The sequence below is a fragment of the Lactuca sativa genome, chromosome 3 (genome assembly GCF_002870075.4).
Source record: "Lactuca sativa cultivar Salinas chromosome 3, Lsat_Salinas_v11, whole genome shotgun sequence".
Classification (NCBI taxonomy): domain Eukaryota; kingdom Viridiplantae; phylum Streptophyta; class Magnoliopsida; order Asterales; family Asteraceae; genus Lactuca; species Lactuca sativa.
In genome coordinates, this window is record NC_056625.2 from 299,300,501 (window position 1) to 299,327,363 (window position 26,863).

Sequence of the window (26,863 nt, forward strand, 5' to 3'; positions counted from 1 at the left end):
AATGTATTCTTTGTAGTAGTGTTGGGATGGTTTTGATAAAATCAAGTCATAAACATAGAAAACAAAATGGGATATGCTAATCACGATGTCTAAAGATGTAATCTTGAATTAAAATTTTATTTTTGTAAGTATTGCACACTAGCTAGCAACGGATATTAAATCCGAGTTATCATTAGCAAGGGTGTCATGTTTAAATTCCTTAAATTAACAATTTGATTATTGTATAGTTGAGGACTATCATTCTAAACATTAAAGTATAGGGTGCAAAGTGCATTTGTCGAAAACATAATGACATAAAGTAAACTTTCTTTACATCTTTTGTTGTGTAAAGCAATCTTGTATCTATAGATATGCATATATATCAACTCATCATCAAAAGATATACATATATACGTACCTATACATACATATATAGAGAGAGAGAAATCTAGAGAGAGAAAGCATGGGAGTTGTGTATCCGAGTTCACGAGATGAAGAATAAGCGGCTGGTTGTATGGTATGTTTGCTTCACGCAATCTGTCTAATTTCGGGTTTGCTTCTTGGCGTGCCTTCAAAGCTTTTATTTTCTTCTTATAATCCCTCTCTTCTCAAACCACACACCAAACCCTAAATTCTCTCTCTCTCTCTCTCTCTCTCTCTCTCTCTCTCTCTCTCTCTCTCTCTCTCTCTCTCTCTCTCTCTCTCTCTCTCTCTCTCTCTCTCTCATCACAAACCCTAATTATCCCATGTTCAAGATTCTATAAAACCCAGAAAACCCACATCAAAATGAGTTCAAATCCTAGCACTAGCAGCACCAGTGGCGGTGGTGGCGGTGGAAGTAGTGGTGGCGGGCCTTGCGGAGCTTGCAAGTTCTTGAGGAGGAAATGCGTTGCAGGGTGTATATTTGCACCCTATTTCGATTCTGATCAAGGTGCAGCCCATTTTGCGGCCGTACATAAAGTGTTTGGAGCTAGCAATGTCTCTAAACTCTTGTTCCATCTTCCTGTTCAAAGGCGGCATGATGCGGTGGTCACCATTTGTTATGAAGCTCAGGCGAGACTTAAAGACCCCGTCTATGGCTGTGTTTCTCACATCTTTGCTCTTCAACAACAGGTTTCATCATTATCTCTCTCAAACAATACACATATAGTGCACTGAATTATATTGCTTTTACAACACTTGCTACACAAATTAAATGATATTGTTTTTTTTTATTTATTTAATTTTCATGCGATAAGAGCGTTACGCGTCAATATCATATTTTAGTGATAATATACGTATATAGACTGAACTTTATTTTAATAGTTTCGTTTGTAAATAATGCGACATCTTGTCTTTCTTTCATACACACAAAGCCGAAATGAAACCAATATTTCGGGGTCCTTGTTTGACGTTATGTTTGATAATTAAATAGTTATATACTTGTATTGACTGTTTGACTATTGTACTTTATATATGCTAGTGACATAGAGATATTAATTTCTTCGGTTACAAACATATACTGAACTAGTTTTCACTTGTACTGTTGTACATAAACCCGACAATAATTTTCTTTTTATTGGTATAATATACGAAATAAGGGTATGTGTGTGTGTCTTTTAAATATTAATTTGTTGGTAAATGTAATTATATTTCTTATAATTATAAAACGCAATGAGTTTATTTTTAGTAAATCTAAGTAATTAATGCTTACAAAATGAAGTTAAGTCTTATTTTGGAAAACAAGATTTTCACAATGCTTGTATAGCTATTATCTTCAATCAAATATTTTAACGATCTTTCTTTCTATCTTCTAATGTTATCGATTATTCTCGAATCAAAACTAGTTTTATCAACAATTAGTTTCTTTAATGGGAAAACCCTTTGCTTTCTTTTCCTAATTCCACCAATTTTATCATCTTGAGTAATTGGGATCTTACTATATATAGTTAAAAATAGTACATCCTTTTTGGGGCGAACCTATATCTTCAAGTTAGATACTTATGTCCATTACTAGCGTTTATACCATTGTGTTTTAGCATATGTGACTTGAAAATCAAGTGTATTAGACAAATATCATTCTATGAACGTGATTCTTAAATTACTAGGTGTAAAACCCGTGTATTACACGGGTTGATTAAATACTAAAAACATTAAGTATTTTTTTTAATAAAATTTAAAATAAGGAATGAAGATACTATTAATTACATTCAATACTTTACATATATAAATATATAAGTATTATGTGGCTTTTTAATTTAAAATTTAAAAAAAAACTACAAATTGACATGTGGATATTATTTATTCTAAAAAATATAATAAAATGACAAGTGTGAAAAATCATGAGAGATTGACACGTGTCAAAAAAAAACTTTCATTTATTAAGGAAGATGAAATTAACTTTCGTATGCCTCACATGACGTCTTGGCGTGAAAAATTACACGAGAAATTAAAATGTGATTCCATCTTCACATTATCAACGGGGATACCGTGTAATGTCACGTATATATACATATAGTTAATGATAATAATAATAATAATAATTAGGTGTAATACCCATGTATTATATGGGTTAATTAAAAAATTAAATATAAAGGTTTCAATATTTAAGAACTTTGATTTATAAGAAAATAAGAAAATTAATGAATTATTAAATTTGATTTTTGATCTTTTAAATTTAAATAAATAAACAAAATAAATTAATGAGCTTTAATTTTGGAATTTTAAAATAAGAAGGTTAGTCCATTAATGAATTTGATATTCATTTATTATTATATTTATTGTAATTATTACATTAAAATGTTACGTGGAATTTATTAAAATAAAAAAACTCATAAAATGACATGTGGAAAAAAAATTAATTCAAAATAACCACAAAATGACATTTAACAAATTGAATGAGAGTGTGACATGTGGCAAAAAAAACTTTCATTTATTAGAATAGATTTGTTACTTTGAATCAATGAGATATAGTACTAGCTTGAGAAAAAAAAAATAGGCATCACAATGTTCTTTTAAATGTTTAAATTAATCTATTAAATTGAAACGTTATGTCATATATATATATATATATATATATATATATATATATATATATATATATATATATATATATATATATATATATATATATATATATATATATATATATATATATATATTATGAACCAAACAAATTATATATACGAATTGAAATCTAACCTGTAAAAACATTACCCAATTGACATAACCTCAAACTAAAAACATGACTAGATATCAAATTAAATAGATGAATTCATACCAATATAAGACTGGAAAATAAAAAACCAACACATAGAATATAACAAAGTGTTAAAACACTTGCATTGCGTATATAACAAATTAATCAAAAGATTTAAAGAAAAATACATGTATGAAGATAAAGCTTTGTGTGGGGATCTACACAAAGTCTGTTTCTTTTTGGTTTGAATAGTTGTCATGTTGAGTAAACTTCAAGGTTTTGAGTTGTCATATGTCATGTGTCAATATTTCATAATCAAATCATACTTTAGTTTACATTGCATATTTAACCCTGGGACGTAAAAGGAACTTCTTTAATAGACAATCATATTATGATGTACGAAGTAGGTCTTAAAAGCCTAATAACAAGGATATTTTAAACGAACAAACAATTGCTAAATAAATATTTTAATTAAATTAAAATCAAATTAACTATAGTAGTTTTCAAACTAAATAAACAAGACATGAAAATTTCAATTTACTTTTATTTATATGCATTTGATTTTTAAAAAAAATAACCAATCAACTTATTTAATTATGTCTTCAATATATATTTCAAGAAAAAACAAAATAGGGGTTGTCTTAAAATGTATTCGATATATATATATATATATATATATATATATATATATATATATATATATATATATATATATATATATATATATATATATATATATATATATATATATATATATATATATATATATATATATATATATATATATATATATATATATATATGGTTAGGTTCATGTGAGACGGCCTAATTTTGTGAGACCGTGAGACGCATTTTTTTTATTTTTTTTATTTTTTTTTTATTTTTTTTAGTTAATTCAAGTTCCGAAAATAATATTTAAAAAAAGAATTTTTGGATTTTTCCATTTATTTTGCATTTTAAAATTATTTTTTAAAATATGTACAGTGTAATATTCTATTAAAATATTTCACGTATTTTTTAAAAAAAAAAAACGGGATTTTTTTTTATTTTTTATTTTTTTTAGTTAATTCAAGTTCCGAAAATAACATTTAAAAAAAGAATTTTTAGATTTTTCCATTTATTTTGCATTTTAAAATTATTTTTTAGAATATGTCAGTGTAATATTTTATTAGAATATTTCACGTATTTTTCAAAAAAAAAAGGGGGATATTTTTTTATTTATTTATATTTTTTTTAGTTAATTCAAGTTTCGAAAATAATATTTAAAAAAAGAATTTTTGGATTTTTCCATTTATTTTGCATTTTAAAATTATTTTTAGATTTGGTCTCACGGTCTCACAAAATTAGAATGGTCTCAAATGAACCTGAACCTCTATATATATATATATATATATATATATATATATATATATATATATATATATATATATATATATATATATATATATATATATATATATATATATATATATATATATATATATATATATGGTTAGGTTCATGTGAGACGGTCTAATTTTGTGAGACCGTGAGACGCATTTTTTATTTATTTTTATTTTTTTTAGTTAATTCAAGTTCCGAAAATAATATTTAAAAAAAGAATTTTTTGATTTTTCCATTTATTTTGCATTTTAAAATTATTTTTAGAATATGTACAGTGTAATATTCTATTTAGAATATTTCACGTATTTTTCAACAACAATAGAATTTTTTTTATTTTTTTATTTTTTTTTTAGTTAATTCAAGTTCCGAAAATAATATTTAAAAAAAGAATTTTTAGATTTTTCCATTTATTTTGCATTTTAAAATTATTTTTTAGAATATGTTAGTGTAATAATTCTATTTAGATTATTTCATGTATTTTAAAAAAAAAACGGGATTTTTTTTATTTTTTTTAGTTAATTTAAGTTCCGAAAATAATATTTAAAAAAATAATTTTTGGATTTTTCCATTTATTTTGCATTTTAAAATTATTTTTAGATTTGGTCTCACGGTCTCACAAAATTAGAATGATCTCAAATGAACCTGAACCTATATATATATATATATATATATATATATATATATATATATATAGATATATATATATATATATATATATAGAGAGAGAGAGAGAGAGAGAGAGAGAGAGAGAATGAAAGTGCTTATTTTCGTTTTTTCAATAGTTATTCTATTTATTACATATTTAAAAATATACTATTTGGTACAATAATTAAAGAAATTGATGAAATCAATGGAGAGAATTGTTTTGATTGAATAATAATAATTGGCTTAATTTGGTCGGTTTTCGTTCCAACTAAAAACCTGATTCGTTGGTATTTCAAGGAGATTGTCGGCCTTTTGTTTCACTCATAAAACTTTTTGGTATTTTTGTAATGTTCATTACATTTTTTTTCCGCATTTAGTAAAAAAAAATCGAAATAAGAACTGACACAATCATATAACATTTGGAGTTTTACGAAGAAATTATGTAATAAATCAATTAATATTAAGTATTAGTTAGATTCTTTTTAAATAATGAAAGATATATAATTACTTATTAATTAGCTAATTGTGATTTTAAAAAAAAAAGGTATAAAAATAAATGTTACGTTTTCAGTTAGATACATAACTTGCTAAAATAGTTTGTTTATCGATTATAACTAGGGTGATAAATCGTGTTATTGTTTCTTGTTTTTGGTTTCGTGTTTATGTCTGACACGACACGACACGACAATATTTTATGTAACACGAACACGACACGACGTCGTGTTTTTTTAAACTAATACGAAAACAAACCAATTAAAAAACGACACGAAAAATATAACATATACAAAAAAACTAGTTTATTTAATGAATATTTTATCAAATATAACACGACAAACACGATAAAGAACTACTAAATCGTGTCAAATTTTGAACACGAACACGACACGACACGACATCGTGTTTTTTATAATTAACACGAATACGAATTCAAATTTCAGTTTCGTCCCAATTTCGTTTCGTATCATGTGTTTTTATTATGTCGTGTCATAAATTATCACCCCTAATTATAACGCCTTGACCATACGAGAAAAGCTACAACTTCTCAAATTCAGAAGTTCACGAAAACGAAAATTTCACTCCTTTACATTATCCAAACCTATAGGCTATAGGGACAATATTATAAAAAGCGTAATTAGTATAAATTATAATTAACTATCGAGTTCTATTTATAATAAGAAAGAAAAAGAATTATTTACTTCTTACTAAGTATTGAAAATATATGATCACCAAAATTATTTTAGAGTTTGAATTTTGTGATCTTAAAGTTAATGTTTTCAGGAAAAGGGAATAATGTTGTGAAATACTTTGTTGATTACTTAGGCTGGGGAGTGGTGTCACACTCCTTCATAAAACCGCAGTGTCATGTAGACGTTACGTGGTTAACCATTTACCACAAAAGTGTGGTTTCATACAACACACAAGGAGTGGTGCTACGCTTTGTATTTTTTATTTAAATAAAAACTACATTTTTAATTAAAACCATTTATTTCATTACTTCAAAATAAAAATAACATTAAATTTCATTGCCTAAATAAAAATCCTACAAACTTAAAAAAAATAAATAAATAAAAACTAGAAATTTTAAACCTACAAACTTAAAAAAAAAAACATACATTAAACGATTAAAATAAACACACTACATGAAGTCGTCCTCCAAGAACTCGTCTTCCGGGTCATTCTCCGGATCCAAATTGAGGTTAATGTTTTGAATCCCGTAAATGTGTTCCACCAAGTACATACGAAGATTGTGAAATGTTTAATTGCAACGAACATCTGCTTTCTTTTCGATGTACTCGTCGCCCCCAATTTCTATTGCTTGTGTCGCGGGAATGGTTTCCTCTTCATCATACTCAAATATCGTTATTCCTTCATTTTCGATAATCATATTATGCAGTGTTAATTATACAGGCATACATGACTTCATGCATTTTTTCCTCGCTTAAAAAAATTGTTGGTTTTTTCAATATAAACCAACGTTTCTTGAGAGCTCTAAAAGCCCACTCGACATCCTTCCTAACTCTTTCTTGAGCTTTCTTGGATTTTTAATTTTTCCGACGAGTATAATTCGGACACGTCAATGATTTAACAAAAACTGCATACTTAGGATAGATCCCATCAACTAGATAATAATCATATTTATATGGTGTTTCACGCAATTGGAAAAAAGAATCCGGTGCAGATTCATCGTATACGTTGTTAAATATAGGTGAACGATTAAGAACGTTAATGTCGTTAAGGGATCCAGGAGAACCAAAAAACGCATGCCAAATCCACTAATCATGTGATGTCACCGCTTCAAGTGTGACTGTTGGTTGCCCATGATCACCTCGGGTAAATTGACCATGGTATGAGGCAGGGCAATTTTCCCATGCCCAATGTAGACAATCTAAACTTCCTAACATTCCAGGAAAGCTATGTACGCTAGCATGACAAGATTCCAATTTCATGATGTCATTGCGTGTAGGCTTACATAAATATTTTGGACCATAAAACTGAATAATAGTTTTGCAAAAATAGTGTAGACTATCTCATGCAGTCCTAGCTGACATCCTAAAACTCTCGTCCAACACATCAGGAGGGATGTCATATGCTAATTGACGAAGTGCAGCTGTATATTTTTGTAAATGGATGAAACCGGGAGTACCTCTAGCATCGGGCCGTTGCTCGAAAAAATCACACTCCCTCGTTAGATCTTCGACTATACATTTGTACAATGGTTTGAACATTCTGAAGCACCTTCTAAAGTAGTATCTTTGAAAAGTGACATTTTCTTGAAAGTGGTCATGTATCAGATATTGGCTTGCATCTTCACGATTTCTACACATAAATCTTCGGGTTCTCTGTTCAGCATTGTCGGATGCCCTACTGCATGCCACTTCATACGTTTGTTCCACAAATTTAGCAGCAGCGACAAAAACATCGAACATAACATCAAATTCTTCAGAAGAATCGAACAATTTGATTTTTTTGAGAGGTAATGTAGTAGAAAGATAAAAAAAATATATGAAGGGTTGAAAGGTTTATATAGATGTTAAAGGTTAAAAGAAAAAAAATTTAAAACCCAATTTTTGACCATTTGCAACCGTCAAATGTGTTGCCCAATCAAAATCATGCATCGACCGCTCCCTCCGAAAGCCGCATTACAGTCTCGGCCACGCCTAGATCGCACCCTGTGGGCGGTGTTTGTGCTTATATGGAAAGGGGAGTGGGGTCCAGGCCGCACCCACTCCGCCCGACCTTATATACTATAATCATTTTGGGTGTTTGTGTGAATCGGAGGGTGGTAGCCATTAACGATATTAGGTCGTCCGGTATACCTAAGATGAAGGTCTCCATTGTCTAGCTGGTCATGAACCACGATCATGTAAACCATTCCTGTGTCTCGTCGTGGCTCGTGGTCGTGGTGGTTCATGTTGGGGAGGACGGATGAGGACGACCGTCTCTATTCTTCTATCTTCTTTCTTCTTCTCTCTTGCAGACCACGATGAAGATGATGTTGAGCACCATCCCGGCTATGTTGAGGAAGACGATGATGGTGACGTGGAGGTGGAAGGAGATTTTGGTCGTGAAGACCATAACGGATAGTCTTAGTGTCATACTGTCATGGAGGGTAGTAGGTATCCATCCATTTATAGTGTTAGTGTTATATTGTCATGTTAGTTTTTCTCTCTTCTAGTTCCATCACTCATTTCTTTAAATACATAGAGGTGGAAGGAGATTTTGGTCGTGAAGACCATAACGGATAGTCTTAGTGTCATACTGTCATGGAGGGTAGTAGGTATCCATCCATTTATAGTGTTAGTGTTATATTGTCATGTTAGTTTTTCTCTCTTCTAGTTCCATCACTCATTTCTTTAAATACATGGAAATGGTAATCTCTAGGTTCCTTTCTCTTCCATCACTTAGAGAACCATAAAGTACAAGATAAAGAAGAAGATAGTTACAGGAGAAGCTCGACAAGTGTATTTTGTTAAACTCCGATATTGAGACATCTAAACTTGTGTTCCCAGTTGTAACTTGCTTCCACAGCCTTTCTCAGGCCTTCCTGTATCGACATCGATTATCTCCATCATACAACCTAAAAATCGGATATCACCAGAAAGTTATAAAAGTATGATGCATATTCTATATGTCAAAAATGGCCATCTTAATTGATGTAGTTTTTATTACATCGATCACTTCAAATTTTAGACAATCACTTCAAACATTCAGAACATCTCCAACCAAACACCAAATCTCTTTTTACACCATTTTGGTATAAACATTTCCATTCAATTTGCTTTGATGCACTCTTTTTGTGTAAATAAATAGTATCATGCCAAATTTAATATTATAGTATTTATTTACATCAAAATGGTGTCAAATTTTAATATGTTAATTTTGGTCATTAAATTTTTATCTTATTCATTTCTAGTTTATAAAAAGATCATTAGATATATATTGAAGTAGGTGAATTCTCGTACGTTGTATAGAATATAATTATACAGTTAAAATAATGTCAGCTATATGTTCTCTAAATTAGTCTTAGTAAGTATGAAATAATAGTTTTTATACTAAGTTAATAAAATATTATAATTATTGTGAATCATGTGATGAAATAGACATATCATAATTTTAATATATATATATATATATATATATATATATATATATATATATATATATATGATATTGTTAAATAATTTTTTTATAATTTTTTATTTATATTTAATTTAACTAATTAAGTTTATTATATTTAGATTAAAGATTTTATATCTATTGAAACTTGATAATTATATTATTTTATTTTTGATGCTAACATTCTTAACTATATACGGGTATTAAATTATTTTATTGTTAATAACTTTCAACCTAATATACTATTAATTTAAATATGTTATTGGATGTAAAGTATTATTATTTTGATAATATAACATTTTGAATTACTAAGCTAATATATTTAATTTGTAAATTTAAATAAAATGTTAAACACAAAATTCAAATAAAATGACTATTTTTGATAGCTAAGAAGCTAAATACATTTTTAAATATATAACATAATTTGTAATGCCAAATAAAATATTTTATTATAATCAAAAAATTTTAAATAAGTAATTTCTATATTAGTTGTGACATTCCAAAATTTCAAGACAATCTTTTCAATTTTAAAATCCAAATGAAACATTCCATACGACCATAAAGAGTAATCATTCAAGGTTTTGATAATAAAAAACAGAGTAATAAAGTCATAATGCATAACATCCCAAAATCAATAAGAAGATACAGTACAATCACATCAGACATTTCTCTTTGCTACCAGAAGCACCTACAACATTTAAACATAAAATGTAAGCACAAAGTTTAGTGAATACCCCAAAATACCACATATCATATAATAATAGTTCTACCCTAACGATTATGTTTCAATCATGCAATCCCAACCCAGAGGGTCCAACCCAACGCGCCCACCCCAACAAACATACAAAGGGGCCTAGCCTAACAGGCCTAGCCCAAAAAACTTATAAGCATATAAACAAGAGTCATAAAGACAACAAGCATAGTTTGACATCCAGTGTCCTACTATATAGTGAGATGACTCACCTAAGCTAATCAATAGAAGCTCAACAACAACCTCAACAACAAAACAACTAACGTAAGCTACCTAATGCTAAACCGAGACTAGTACTTAGTCAAATACTCAATTCTACCAGAGTTTGATCGAAAGTCAAACTAGTCAAAAAGTCAACGGTCAACCATCCTTGACCACCACGAGACTGCCAAACCCCTTGATCGCGTTGTGGTCATAAAGGACAAAACAATCGAGTATTCTTACTAACAGGTGCACATTAGAAAACCCAGAAACCGTGCCACAGTTGTCCTAATCCAACAACTCCAAGACGAATTAATCCATTAAGTCCGAAACATCCCAAAATCAAATAAATCTAAAATCCTGGTTTCTTAAAACTCCAAAATCACACTTTCTTCATGCATAGAGTAAAGATAGCTCATACATGCTCTCTAAACTCGACCAAAAGGTTAGATCTGAAGTCTAATATGAATCTAAGATCATGGAGTTTTCTAAACTCCCAAAATCAAACCATAAATAGACCATAACTTTATAAAAATGGACAAAAACACCGAATACACATGGATTTAAAGATGAAAACTAATAAAGCTTGAATCATTGGAACATACCAAGGTCCAGAAAGAGGAATGAGGGATGATCTCTTCAGTTTCAAAGCTTTAAAACCAAATGTTTCAAGAACACAAAACTCTAAAGGAATAAAAACACAAGAACATTGATTAGAAGAGAGATAAGGACCTCAATTTATGAAAATGGAGGCTAGGGTTTGCTCCAAAGGAGCTCTCTAATATGATGGAGGCTGAAAATGAACTAAAACACAAAAATAGAGCCTTTAAATACATGACAAAACCTAATCTTATGGGCTTGAGCTGCACAACTCACTGCGTTGTGGTAACATTCTTACAATGTCGTGGTGACCCATTTTTCATATTCCATTCCAGCTTCAAACAATCATAACTTCTTTATTCCAAAATCCGTTTTCAGTGATATTTATATGTACAAAAAGGTATTAACAAGTCTTTCAATTCTATCAAATTACTTTTGACTTAATGCATATAGAGCTTAATTCATTAATACATGCAAAAATCCCTAAAATATCACTTTTTCCTAATTTACCTTTTTGGCTCCAATACATAAACCAGAGGCTTAAATTCCTTAATCAACATAATCAATCATCTAATAAGGTCCAAAGGTTGACCCTTGAAGCCTCAGACCTTAACTTGATCAAATTACGATCCGCTATCCTAAAATAAGAAACATCTTGAAACCGAATATTACACTAAATTAAGAATAATAATAGTCAAAATAATATTATATTAAAAGTTATAATACATTATAATGAGAACATCATTTGATACCTGAAATGATCTTCATAATCAAAATTAGAAAAATGTTAAATAATATATTTTTAAACTAACAATAAAACTAGGTGTTATACATGTCGTATGGTTTATAAAATGTCGATATAATCTATTAGTCACGCCATAATGATACTGATTCCTAAGGTGTTCCGTTGATTAAAGACGATGGCAAACCATATATCTTCTTTTTATATTATATATTTTTAATTTTTAATTACATGATATGAAGGAATATCAATATCAAAATTAAATGACATGTAAATCATTATTTAACTACAATTTTAAATGATTGTGTTAATTTGATTACAATAAATTAGAGGGGTAGTGTTTTTATATAGTTTTTAATGAATTTAATGATTTTACAAAATATATATTTGACCTTATATATAAAACAATATGTTAGTAATAATTTTTTTAATGAATTTTATGATTTTAATAACTAATAATTACTCTAATAACTAACAAATAAAATAAATAATCAACTAATAATTACTTTCATAACTAACAAATAAAATAAATAAACAACGCATATAATAAAGTTATTATTATTTAGAAAATTTATATAACTAAATTAAATTAATTACATCACTTTTATTTATATATTGTTTATCATTAAACAAATATTGTGCGTTATAAAATCATATGTAATTTATTATAAAAAATAACTTAAATAATATATTATAACTTACATTACATTTTAATTAATTATTAAAGTGTCGTTAGTTAAAAATATTATAAGATGTAGTAATTAATAGATAAGTTGAAAGGTTTAAAGGTTTGATGCAAAGATAAGAAACATTGTGAATCATATTTATTTAAACGACCTAACAATAAGATAGTATAAACCTAGTTATGTACTAATTATTAATTATAATATTATTTTATATAATAAATTAATTAATTAATCGAATAAATAAACATTAATTTTACTGTTTAGAATTTATTTAAAATTTAAACACTTCAAATTTTTAAAGGACGATAATATATTTTTATAAAGTCTCTCTTTCTCTCTTTTTTTTCTCTCTCTCTCTCTCTCTCTCTCTCTCTATATATATATATATATATATATATATATATATATATATATATATATATATATATATATATATATATATATATATATATATATATATATATATATATATATATATATTGGTTGGGTTCAACAAGGAATCATTTTAAACCTTAGAACCAATAAACCAATCTTTTCTTAACTTTTAGAGTAATTTTTTCATAAATAAAAACTATAAATATAGAAATTCATAACTTTTTATCCTCCATCAATTGATATCAAATTTGATTTAAAAAAAAACAAATTGATCTATTTAGATTCACACTGTGAATTTGTTTAAATTCAGATTGTGAATCTATGCAGATTCACCCTGAGAAATCTGTGTTGTAAAGTATGTGCAGATTCACACTATGAATCTGTATAAATTCACACTGTGAATTTGTGCAGATTCATATAGTAAATGTATACAAAATTAATGATTTATAGTGTAGATTCAGAATGTAAATCTGAACATATGAAAAAAATAATTTTTTTTATCGAATTTGATATCAATGGAAAAATGATAAAATGTAATGAATTTCTATATTTTTAGAATTTTTTTCGATAAATAATAAGATTTAAAACTTGAAAAAATAATGGTTCATTGGTTTTATGGTTTAAAATGGTTCATTGTTGAACTTTTGCATATATATATATATATATATATATATATATATATATATATATATATATATATATATATATATATATATATATATATATAATAAAACACAATTAACCTATATTTTATAATCAAGTCAAATTTAAAATAATATAAATTAATTTGTAAAAATAAGGTGTTTTGACAATTTATACAGCTTAAATGTATTTTTTTGGTATATAAGATGACATAAAACAATGTAGGTCGGAAGTAAAACATCATTTGAATATTTTTTATACCATTTTGGTAGAAAAATAAAGATGGTAAATTTTATTAAAAGTTTTTTATATTTTAGCCCCGAAATTATATATATATATATATATATATATATATATATATATATATATATATATATATATATATATATATATATATATATATATATATATTCATTAGTTTTTTCATTTTTGTGTAGTTAGTATATTTATATAATTATACAAAATAAAAATTTATATATTTATAGACATACATCTCATTAAATTTTATTTGTCAAAATTTTAAAAACAACGAAAAAATCAAAGATTAAAAATCATTTTGTAAGTTAATATTTAATCGTTTTCAATGTATTTAATTATTAGTATATATCAATGTTATGTTTTAAATGTTAGTTTTGTTAAATATGATCAATTATATAAGTAGATTTTATATAAATTATATAAGCAAAATTTATATAACATATGAGAAAGATAGGAGTGTTATAAGAATAAAGTTTTTAATTTCTAAAAATCAATAAAAATTTAAAAAATTTAACCATTGAAAGGATTAAATTTTGAACGCTAATATGTTCAAATAAACTGATATGTTATAGAAAATTAATCATATAAGGGTGCAAGGGTCGAAAAGGCTATATTTCTTATAACCTATATATGTCACCTTAGCTCCATATAATTTTCTTTTCTTCATATCATTTTCATCCTTCTCATTTTTTTTTCAAGTCACTTTCATTCTTCTTAATTTTTTCTCATTTTACATGAAAAATTCATATATCTTATTCTTCATAACCAAGATCATTTATTTATTTTTCCTAAAAAAAATACACATTTAGTAATTAGAATTAAAAAGTCTAACACTAAAATAAATCTTACCATTTCTATAAATAGAGGGTAAACTACTAAAATCAATAAATAAAATGATAAAACGACAATTAAAATTGAAGACAAGAATAATAATCCTAAAACAATAACTGAAAGCCTAAAATGAAATTATATATCTCCTAACTATAAAACTTTGCAATTTACCGTGTTTTAGCAAGCACTGGTCTGAACACACATCGTTCAAATGGTCATATGGATGAATAAAGTATTGCATATCTTTTTCCTCTTATTTTCCTTCATCTTTCGTATCTCGTCCTCCAAGACTGTAATTTTCCTTTGCTCGGTATCTCGAATGATGCACAATTTTTCTTCCTTACGTCGTTTTCCTCACCTACCTATACTTCGTTTATACTGGCGAGACCGAAGATTTTGGTGGCGATCTAATATTTCAAGAGGATGTGAGGATGTGGATGATGGTTTATTCCCTTTATGTTGTCGTTGTGGTAGTGAGTCAACATGAATCACTTCCGCCTCATTGTCGATTAAAATTTATGTATCCGAAGAGGTTGTGTATCTGAACCTTGTACTATCTGAACGTTCTACGTGCAAATTAAATGATCTAGAACTCGCTCCCAAAGCCTCCGGTCTTTGTTGATTGTCACACTCCTTATCTTCTTTTTGACACTTTCATTTTGGGTTTGATGGACGGGAACGTGTTCGTCGCTAGATTCTAGGTTTTGAGCATCATGGAGATGCGATGCTTCAGGAGAGGAATGTTATTGGGTTTTCGGAGTAGATTGTGAAAAGTGTGGTATAGATTATAACCAATATTTTCAATGGAAAGTCGAAATTGGTTGTAGGCTTGTTGCATCAGTAGTTGGTTGTATTTGTGTTGTTATGGTAGATATTGAGGGTAATTAGAGATTAGGATTTTGGAGATGGAATATGAAAAATCTTGAAATCCGCTTTCGGTTTCTTTGCATCATTTGTGTTTTGGATTGAATAAGGTTTTCTGGATTTTCCACGAGAATCCATTTAAAATGGAATTGGATAAAGGGGAATGGAATGAGAGAGAGTTTGAAAAAAAATTGAGGAAATGTAGAATGAAATTGGAGAGAGTGTGTGGTTTTTGAAGTGGTAGAGGGTTATATTTGTAGTGGGTAAAAAGAGTTAATTTTTTTTTTGAAATTTGTCTGTTGGTCAAACAATAATAGAGAGAGGGGGGGGGGGGGGGGGGGGGGGGGTGGCGGCTTACTTAGCTTGTGACCTTTTCCATTTGGCCGTACCTCATCTTCTCAAAGCCGTGTAGTTGCATGTACCACCATGAACCCGTCATGAAGAATCATCAACACTGTTCATCCTTAGAGACGCTCTTAAAAAAGATTTTCTTAATTTTTTTTTTAAAAAGCATCAAAATCAGGAGGTGCTTGGATTGACGAATTTCTTAGGATTTTAATGGATTTAGATTTAAAAGTCCATATAATTCATTGTTTGATAGCAAAACATAAACTAAAATTATTTCAAATTCCAAATTGGTTTTAAAAAAACCCTTCGTTAATGGATTATAAAAACCTCATCCATCAACTAGATCGATTTTTAGACTTCAAATTCCCTCTCTCCCTTTTTATTGTTGAATTATTGTCTTGGATGGAGATGATTTCTTTACCAAATACGAAGAAGAAGGCTCTGGAGGTTACTATTTGACTGATTTGGAGTTATAGAAATAGTTTCGTCTTTCATACGTATAGACCGAAAAGAAGCAACATTTTTTATAGTATTTTTACTCATACTTTTGATTGGTTCTCAAATAGATGTAGAAAAAGCTCTATTACTTGGGCTTTGTGGTTGCAAAACCTAATAATTCAAAATGTTTGTATTTTTTCTATTTTTTAGCTTTTTGTTAGTAGGTGATAATAATATCTAGTTGTTAAAAAAACTAGATCAATTTTTATTATTAAAATATGTTTTATCTGAAATTAAGAAGAAAACGTTGGGTTGCGTTAGAAAGTAAAAATGGGTGAACTCTTCTTGAGATGCTTCTATAATATCTGTTTTAAATCTTACAAACCAAATACACCGACGTTTTTAATCTTCTCAAATATAAATCCACCAATATCTAAATGCTTTGACAAATTCAAAATACCATGAAAAACAATTATACAATCCAAATGCGTCTCTTTATAACCTAATAAGTAATAATGACGATATTTAGTAAATTTTCAAGATAAAGAAAATAAGCTTTCACGTGTTAACTGTGATCGGCCCATAAATGCCCAAAGCTTTTCACAATATATCAAATCATGAATACGAATGCTCTATCTTTATAAATAGAATTTACTAATGCTTTATAGAAAAAACTTAGGTTCGTGTTCTTATTTGATGTATTATTTGATTGTTATTTATTTATTTTTTATAATTTGTACAATTTTTGTTCATAGATATATTCGTTATATAATGTAAATACTAATACAGGTGGTAAATCTACAAGCGGAACTCTCCTATTTCCAAGCCCACCTAGCAACGTTAGAAGGTCCAACTCCTCCACCACCCCCGACAGCACAATCAACAGCTCTGCCACATGGAATAACCATCAACGACATCCCAACCGCCACATCACTCCTTGGTTCCTATGACCTCTCGTCACTTCTTGAACCCATGGTGCCACCTTCATGGACCACACAACCATCTATCATGAGGCAAATGGATCCCCGTCAATTCATGAGTGGTGGCGCCACCAGAGCTCTAGCAGACATGCCACCATCACAGGGTGGCACGAGTGATCTACAAGAGCTTGCTAGAGAACTTCTACAGAGGCCAAGTAGTGTTAGCTCAGTGCCATGCAAAACCGAAGGCTCATCTTTGCCTCCACATAATAGATGAGATGAGAGTTGGGTTATCTATTTTGACTGGAAGTTTGACTAAATTTCTATAATCTTAGAGATGTTATTTTTGAGATTTTAATGGTCTATCTTAATTACTAATATGATTTTATATTAGATATTTGTTGTTTTGCATGTATCTTTGTTTTATTCTTTATTTCTTAAAATTTTTGCTAGATGTTTATCTTAATTACGGATTTTGATATCCTGAAAATTTATATCTAGTTAGGATTGAACTCAAAGATTAAAAAAATGAAATTAAAAATATAATAAATCATTTTAATGATCTATCTTGTTTTATGATTTTACCAATAACTATAACTAGTTCTAAGAAAATAAAACTTATAGAAAATGACTTTCTTCGAACATCGAAGTCCATTTTGAGTCGGACCAAGTTGGTTTTAAGTTTATGTAATTTGAATCGGATCTTGTTTAAAACCGGAATTAAGCATATATATTATTAATATTTTCTAGTTTATTATTAATTATACAAGGACTGAAAAACCCTATCCAAAAAAATCTAAATGCTTGGAAGATAATCCAGTAATCTTAATGACCCATATCCAAATTGGAAGCCAATATTCGAATGATCCAAGTAACCAGCCACCTAGCCCAAATGAGACTATTAATTTGGATTTTGGAATGAATGGCCAAAATTTAGCTTGGCACTTTGGCTCTTGCCGATTGATTTTGAGTAGTTTATCGAGATCAAAAGCAAATTTTATAAAAGCTTTTAATTCTGCAAATTGTGACGGTGCCAATTTTAACTTACCGACTATCTTGTAACTCAAACCAAACCAACATCGCATTAAGGAAATATAATCTCTTTTATTTGTTTATACAAATCACCCAATTGTCTCTAATGTTATTACAAATAGTTATTTTTTCCTTACAATACACCACAAAATCATAAAGATGGTGCATGTTTGCCAAGCAGCGAAACAAGGTAGTTTCGATTCGATAAAAACTAATATCATACCGAATGATGATTGTTTATTCACGACAATGATGTAATACGAGACGAAAGATCGTTATCCATGTTGGATTAATCGGTTTGTATATCCAAACAAGAAGTTTTAGTTTCAAGGGCAAAATAGGAAAATAGTTTTTATCTATTTATTGGTTGCATGTTTTTGAGTCCATTTAGATTTCTAATTGGATTAGTATAAGGAGTTTATTATTGTTTAGGATAAACAGGTTAATACTCGTTGTAAGTATTCCAACCCTTTTTTGTTTGCTTAATAAAAGGTATTCGTTCTTTTTTTTTTTTTTCTTTTTTCTGTAGTTTTCTTTTTGTTGTTACCTTGGTGAACAAGACTAAGGTTTTACAACATCCCCTTGTTTACACTTGGTATCAGAGCGAGGTGAAGACGTTGCCGGTTTGAGAGTCAGTTTCAAGAAAACCGTAGCCTTTCGTTGTGGGGCAGACGCAGCGGGAACCGGGTTCGGTTTAAGGTGGTGTGATTCGAGGTTGATTACAAAGCAACCCCGGTTTCTTATCGGGCTTGTGAGAGACTAACCGGAGGTGCGGAGTAAACGAACGGGAAGACGTCAAAGCGGGTGACTTTGAATCGGTTCGTTTTGCGGGTGACGGAAGACGGTAAAGGTGGTTGTGATCTTGTCTTGTTGTTCGGTGGAAAAGTGCTCTTGGAACAAGTTTGATTAGGTCGGGGTTGTCAAAAAAAGAGAATACGTTCTTGATCGGTTTGTTCGTGATAAGGGGATATCGACGTAGGTGCGTGAAAAGCGGGCAGGAAGGATCCGTCAAAGCAGGTGGCTCTGGATTCAGTTCGTTTGGCATGATTGAAAGAAAACGGTGAAGCGGGTAGCTTTGTTTTCTTCGTCGGTGGAGTTGCCTCTTTGAAGAACGGTAATCGAAACAAAGGAAGAGATTGGACAAACAACACGGTGTGAACATTATGGCGGTGGAAGTTCAAATCGGGTGGCTTTGGATGTAGCCGGGAAGAGGTCGTGAATCCTAGAAAAGTCTAGATAGTAATGAACAGGTCCAACGGGATGCCATGGTATATGTCACATGTGTTGTCACCAATCAAAATGGGTTGTTAGAAGACTTTTGACATGACCAAGGTGAAGGTCGGGTGTCCGGGAAAGATCGAGAATCGGGGATGGTTCGAAAAGATGGTGATTAAACAATGTTTTGAACAAATGGCTCGTATGACCAAACCGATTAAGGGGGTGATTGTTTGATTAATCGGTTTGTATATCCAAACAAGAAGTTTTAGTTTCAAGGGCAAAATAGGAAAATAGTTTTTATCTATTTATTGGTTGCATGTTTTTGAGTCCATTTAGATTTCTAATTGGATTAGTATAAGGAGTTTATTATTGTTTAGTATAAATAGGTTAATACTCGTTGTAAGTATTCCAACCCTTTTTTGTTTGCTTAATAAAAGGTGTTTGTTCTTTTTTTTTTTTTCTGTAGTTTTCTTTTTGTTGTTACCTTGGTGAACAAGACTAAGGTTTTACAACATCCCCTTGTTTACCATCTAAAGTGATGGTATTTTGGACATGCCTCATTTGTATGTGAGCCTAGCTATCAAATGTGTATTACTTGAGATGATAATATACTTGAGCCTTAAAAGACAAAAAGATCACTACTAGAAAACATACCTTTAATGAAGCGCTTTTTACGACACGCACTTATTAATGATACACAAAAGGACGTGCCCTTAAAATAGTGTTATCTCTCCAAAAATTTAAGGATTTACGTCACACATTATTGCGTTCCCTTGATTTAGTGTCTCAAGAAAAAAAAACACGGAGGGCACTTTATGTTAAACGCGCGTCGTCAGTGCTGTCGCTTTATAAATTTTAATGAAACGCGCTTTTAGTAGACAAGGGGGGAAACGAAATCCCAAAATTTTGAAAACCCGCCTCGTTTTTTCTATCTTCTATCTATCTTTCATCCTTGCAATCCACTCTCCCCTCTCTGATACTCTCTCCTCTAGATTTCCCTTCATTCTCTACCTCCCGTCTCTCTGTAAACCCTAAGCCATCGCCACCTTCCTTCACTTTAGCACGTGCTAGGGTTTTATTTTCTTTCAAGCTTCCGCTTCTCTCGTTTTCTCTCAACCCAGTACGTGCGAGGGTTTGGAATAACTGAGCGAATTCAAACAATCAATCTTCCATTTCAACTTCTTTCAACTCTGGATCATTGGGTATTTTTTCAGATTCCTTTTCAGGTTTTGTTCACTTTCGAAATTGGAATGGGATCCATTCTTTTCTACTTCAATACTCTCGATCTCAACCGACTTTTCTTCTTCCACTTCGTCTTCTTCTACTTCTTCTAACAATGGTGGTTCCTGCTCATGGGTAACCTCGGCAATATGCAATTTAAAAAACCCCAAATAAGTTGAATTTTTAGGTATAGGGTTCTTTATCTGGAAGCACAAGGCCATCTGCAATCGATTCAGCTAATCCGAGCTCATAGGTACATGTTATAGTCAACAATCGCCATCATCATCTTTGTATTTTATCAAAACAGACTTTGAAGCCATATGCCCGTTAGTGTAACGCCTATTGGCCATTTTATAACTCATTCATATAACGAATTCATATAATGTGTTGGGCTGAAAAGAGTTTTGATGTTGCGTCTTTTGGGCTCGTTAGATTAGCCTTTTATTCTCCGGTTTGGGCCTGTCCAACCGAGAGCCTTTTATGTATTGTATATAAGTTATCGCTTGCATGCATATTAGGTTAAGATTCAAGATTGCAGTTTTAGCATTCCAGAGTTTACGATATTGCTTGCTTGTAATCTTCTAATCCTTTACAGTTGATGTTCTTAATCGAGCTCTTCTAAGGATTTTATTTAATCATTCGACACATTTGATTCAAGCTGTTTGTTCTTATTGTTTTGTTCTGCCTTGTTATTAATATTGCGTTCTTGAAGTTTCATATTCATATACTTGTTCAAGATCTAATCGATCTTTATAGATTAAAAATTGATTTAATCTCATCAATTGGTATCAGAGCAGGAGACTGTGTAATCGATACACATCTTTTCTGTGAAAAAGATTTCCATTAGGGTTTTCCGCAATCATCGATATTTATTGAGCCGTCATCTTAATTGACGTATCTTAGTATTTATTGTTTTGCCCTAATCTGCTTTATTACAAGTCTGATCTTTGAACAGGTTTTTACGATCATTATGGACGCAACGCAATCAAACCCTATTAATATTTCCAATAGCATCGGTTCGACGACAAAGATTCCAATCTTGTACACCCATGACTATGAAGTATGGGCGCATCATTTCGAAGATTATGTGATTGGATCGGAGGACAATGGTTATCTCATATGGGAAGCCATCATCAGTGGACCGTTTTCTCATTCTACGTCGTCCAGAATCATTAAGATGCAAAAAGAGTACAATGATCTGCTCAAGGACGTGACGAATATCGCGCAAGATGAAAAAGACAAACTCCAGTGCAATATTAAGGCACTTAGGTTGATCAGATTCGCCCTTCAGTCCGACACATTCAGGCTGGTCAGCTCATGCACTACGGCAAAGGAAGTGTGGGATAGACTTCGTGAACTGTATTCCACAGACGAAGATCTTGAACATTCCATCCAAACCTTACTTCTATCTGAATTTGGTGAATTCAGGCAAGGGGCCGAAGAAACTGTGACCCAGACGTTTGATCGCTTCAATCATCTTCTCAGCAAGATGATCAAACACGACATTGAAAGGAAGCTTATCGAACAAAAGGTTACTTTCTTGAATGGACTGCGATCTGAATGGAGAGCAGTTGTTTCCACAGTCAAAGCCCATGAACAGTTTAAATCATATTCTTTGGCAAAACTGGTAGGTATTCTAAAGTCCCAAGAGAAGAATGTGGTTCAAGAGAAGAATGTTGTCTCTAGTCTTGGTTCGTTGGCCCTCCTATCTAAAAGTAAAGCTGTGGTGGAGGATGAAGAGCTCAACTTGGATGAATATGACCTCTCAACTGAGGATTATGCCATGATGGTATCCAATCCTAAGAGGTTCATAAAGAAGAGATTCCCCAACAACAAAAACCGAAACTGGCAGGGGAGTTACAGCTCAGAAAAAGCAAACAATGAACCGAAAGCTGAGGAGCCCAAAAAGGAACCGAAAGCAGATGGCGATTCCGGAGTAAGCTGTTTCTATTGTGGTGGCAAGAACCACTACGCTAAGGACTGTGTTCTTAAGAAGATGGCTGAAAAGGACAATGGAAATGATGAGGAAGCTGTGCTGCAGAAGAGATTGGATGAGTTAAGAAAGAAGAAGTCTACCGCTAACCCTTCTATTAATGCTCTTATTGTGCAGGGTTCGGTCAATGACGATGAGTTCGGTAGCACTGAAGTTTGGTCTACTGACTCAGAAGACGAAGAAGTGAGAAAGCCTACTCATGGAAAGGCATATGTGGCTAAGGAGGAAAGCAGTGGTGGAAAATGCTTCATGGTGACTGAGGTGTCTCAAATGAGGGGATACAACACCGATGGAGGAAGCAATGGACCGAAGGTGCAGGAGGATATGTGCTTTACGGCTAAACCACTCAGCCAGCAGTTCAATGAACTCGATGAACTGATAAAGAAGGTAGAATCTGCTTTTATTTCATTTAAAGTACCACCATCCTCTTACGAGAAAGAACTAAAAAATATCAATACAAGAATTTCTCATTTAGATAGTAGCCTAACTCAAACTCGAGTCACCAATTCTAACCTGACTGATCAATTAAGCAGGGCGGCGTCGAAGAGTGAGGAGTGGCGAATGTGGATTGAGTTAAAAGAGTCGGAATTAATTAAAGTTAAAGACGAAAACATTTATTTGCAGAGAGACAATTTGAAATTGTTAAAACAACGAAATGTTTTTTGTTTAATAGCTAAACGTTTATATTCCAATATTACTCAACTTCACTTGGACTGTGAGATAGGTCAAAAGATCCATCGCATGATTTTGCCCTTTCTAGAATTTAAGGAGGATGAAATCGATGCCGAAGCTTACAATTGTGAAAGTGTGATATCGTCTGATGATGTCAATCCAACCTATATGTATGGACTGGACAAAATTGAGTCCTTCATTAAGTCCAAAGACCACAAGGACATGCTCAAAAACCTTTTGGACGAAAATGACCGACTTAAACTGAGAACCGAAACCATGCAAAAATTTAACTCTCTTAACGCCAACGTAAGCTCAGAAAACAAAATCGATGTTGAAAATTCATCTGAGCTTAATGAGGACGAAAACTTGAGTGAAATTTCTGTGGAGGATACGGTTGACTGCTCAGAATTTATTAAAAGCGAAACTGAAAACCACAAAAACCTTATTTCTGAAAATTCTGTGGAATTCGCTAGATTGTCCCAACAAAAGTCCCCGAAATTAGTAGAAAAAGCTGTTGTATATCAAAAGGTCAGGACCACTCCAAATCAAGTATACAAGGTGAGTGGAGTAACCGAACATCAAACAGCTGAACTCACAGCTATTGTTAACGAAGACAATGCTGATGGTTGTGATGAGTATTTCTGGGAAGCTCCTATTGATAATGGAAACGAAACCGTTGGTCTTTCTGAAAGAACCTCCTGGATGAAGAAAGGGAGGTACATACCTGAACCCTTGAACAAGCCTGATAATTTCAGTGAACCAAGTACAAGTGGTACCAAAGAAATTCCTCAAGAGGATGATTGTTTAGCAAAAGAAGACATTCCTTCAACACCTACAGCTCGAAGCGAAACTTCATCAGATACTCCTTCCACTTCCTCAGGGCAAACTGAATCTTCTTCAGATATTCCATCTGTTCCTTCTGCACAAAGAAAAACTCCTGAAGTTCAAAAGGAATCAGTCAAAGTTACAGCAAAAACAAGAGCGAATGTTCATCATCAACCTAAGTAGATGAGGGATAAGAAGATAGAGAGGAACCAAAGATACAGGAAAAATCTTTCTGAAAGGAAACAATTCTGGCACTCCCAGAACGCATACTATACACACAAGGACAAGAATCTGAAGTATGAAAACAATCCTGTACGAAAGCCTGAAAGCTCCACTAACCGAAAGCCAAGGTTCGGTTCGCAAGAAGATATTAACCGAAAGCCAAGGTTCGGTTCACAAGAAGATACCAACCGAAAGCCAAGGTTCGGTTCTGAAAAGGACTTCGACCGAAACCAAAGGTTCGGTTCCAAGAACAACACCAACCGAACACAGAGGTTCGGCTCCAAAATGAAAAAGGAACAAGACTCAAAGGTTAACCCCACCAACGATCAAAAGCAAAAGGGTCACCTAGAGTCATCAGCAAGGAAGACATCTCCATCCAAATCCAAATCCTCTCTTCCTAATTCTTCTCGTTCTTTCACTTCCACTCATTCATCTCCATCTAGTTCCAAAACTAATCACGCTTGCCCTCGAAAACCTCATTCTTCAGCTGAACAGAAGGGAAAGCAAAAGGTCGATGAATCCAAACCTGAGTCCAAAACGAACATCCCTAATGTTCATAAAATAAAAGTCTTTACCATTAAAAAGAAAGATGAAACAACTCTAATAAAACAAACATATCTAGTTGACATCTCTCTCACTATTCCTGTTCCCATGAAAAGCTCACATGGACCCAAGAAACTTTGGGTTCCTAAATCTGCTTAATTTTTTGCAGGTTATAAGTGACGAGCAGTTTGACGAAGAATGGTACATCGACAGTGGCTGCTCGCGTCACATGACAGGGAGGAAAGAGGAGCTTAGGGAATACAGATCCCTTGCAAATGGTGGCAATGTTAAGTTTGGAAATAACTCTTTCGGGACCATAAAGGGATATGGGATGATAACGAATGGTGATTTTACCATAAGAAAGGTGGCCTATGTGGAAGGACTTCAACACAACCTCATCAGTGTATCTCAGCTTGTTGGAGGTACTGGTCTCAAAGTTTCATTCGATGATGAAGGTTCGGAAATCATAGAGAAAAAGACAAAGAAAGTGATTCTGAAGTCAGAGCGAAAGGGTGAAATGTTTCCTCTGAACATGAAACCCATCAAAGGAAATCCAGCCATATGTCTGCTATCAAAAGCTCAATCCGATGAAAGCTGGTTGTGGCACCGAAGACTCTCTCATCTCAATTTCAAGGATATCAACCGACTTGTCACTGGAGGTCATGTTAGGGGTCTTCCATTGCTCAAGTTCGACAGAGAGCATTTGTGTGCTGCATGCGAAATGGGAAAGCAGAGTCGTCAAAGTCACCCATCCATAATTAACACAAAAGTTGTTGAACCACTCGAATTGCTTCATATCGATTTGTGTGGTCCTTCATCTATTGAAAGCATCGGTGGTAGCAAGTATATTCTTGTTATCGTTGATGACTTCTCTCGATTTACATGGGTGTTCTTTCTAAAGCTCAAATCTGAAGCGACTCAAAAGCTGAAAGCGTTCATCAAACAAATTGAGGTCCAACTCAAGAAGGTCGTTCGCAACATAAGGAGCGACAATGGTCTCGAATTCAAGAACAAAGAGTTTGAAGAGTTTCTTGCAGAAAAGGGAATCAGTCATAATTTCTCAGCTCCCTACACACCACAGCAGAACGGAATAGTCGAAAGACGAAACCGATCGTTGTGTGAAGCTGCCCGAACTATGCTAAGTTTCGCTTCCTTACCTCTTTATTTTTGGGCTGACGCTATTTCTGCTGCTTGTTATACACAAAACAGGTCCTATCTCAACAAGCGATTCACGCTCACACCATATGAGATAATAAATAACAGAAAACCCAACGTGAAATTTTTCCACGTGTTTGGCTCAAGGTGTTTCATCTTTAACTCTAAAGAACACCGCAACAAGTTTGATGTCAAGGCTGACGAGGGAATCTTTCTGGGTTACTCACTCACTTCAAAGGCGTACAGGGTCCTAAACAAACGATCAAGAAGGATTGAAGAGACATACTATGTGACCTTCGACGATAGCTTTGTCAAGAAGCTACAGGCCATAGATGACACTGCCAGGGAAATCTTTCCTCAAACTGGTCAAGTCACAGTCTCGATCGCCAATATGTACGAGAACTTTCTGGATCTCTTTGACGAACCGGAAAAAGCTTCTCTCTCCGAAGTAGGTGCAGCTGACAACAAGATAGATCATATGAATAAGATTGTCGAAGATACTGCAAGAAGAATGCATGAAGGAG

The 26,863-nt window shown here is 31.7% G+C and overlaps 1 protein-coding gene across 1 annotated transcript; it reads left to right on the plus strand.

Moving 5' to 3' along the window:
- The first annotated feature begins 426 nt into the window (after positions 1–426).
- On the plus strand, positions 427–17,863 carry LOC111921625 (LOB domain-containing protein 30). Its single transcript, XM_023917204.3, has 2 exons — positions 427–1,092; positions 17,328–17,863. The coding sequence occupies exons 1-2, from the start codon at positions 766–768 to the stop codon at positions 17,733–17,735; spliced, it is 735 nt and encodes a 244-aa protein (XP_023772972.1). The 5' UTR covers positions 427–765; the 3' UTR covers positions 17,736–17,863.
- The last annotated feature ends 9,000 nt before the right edge of the window (positions 17,864–26,863 follow it).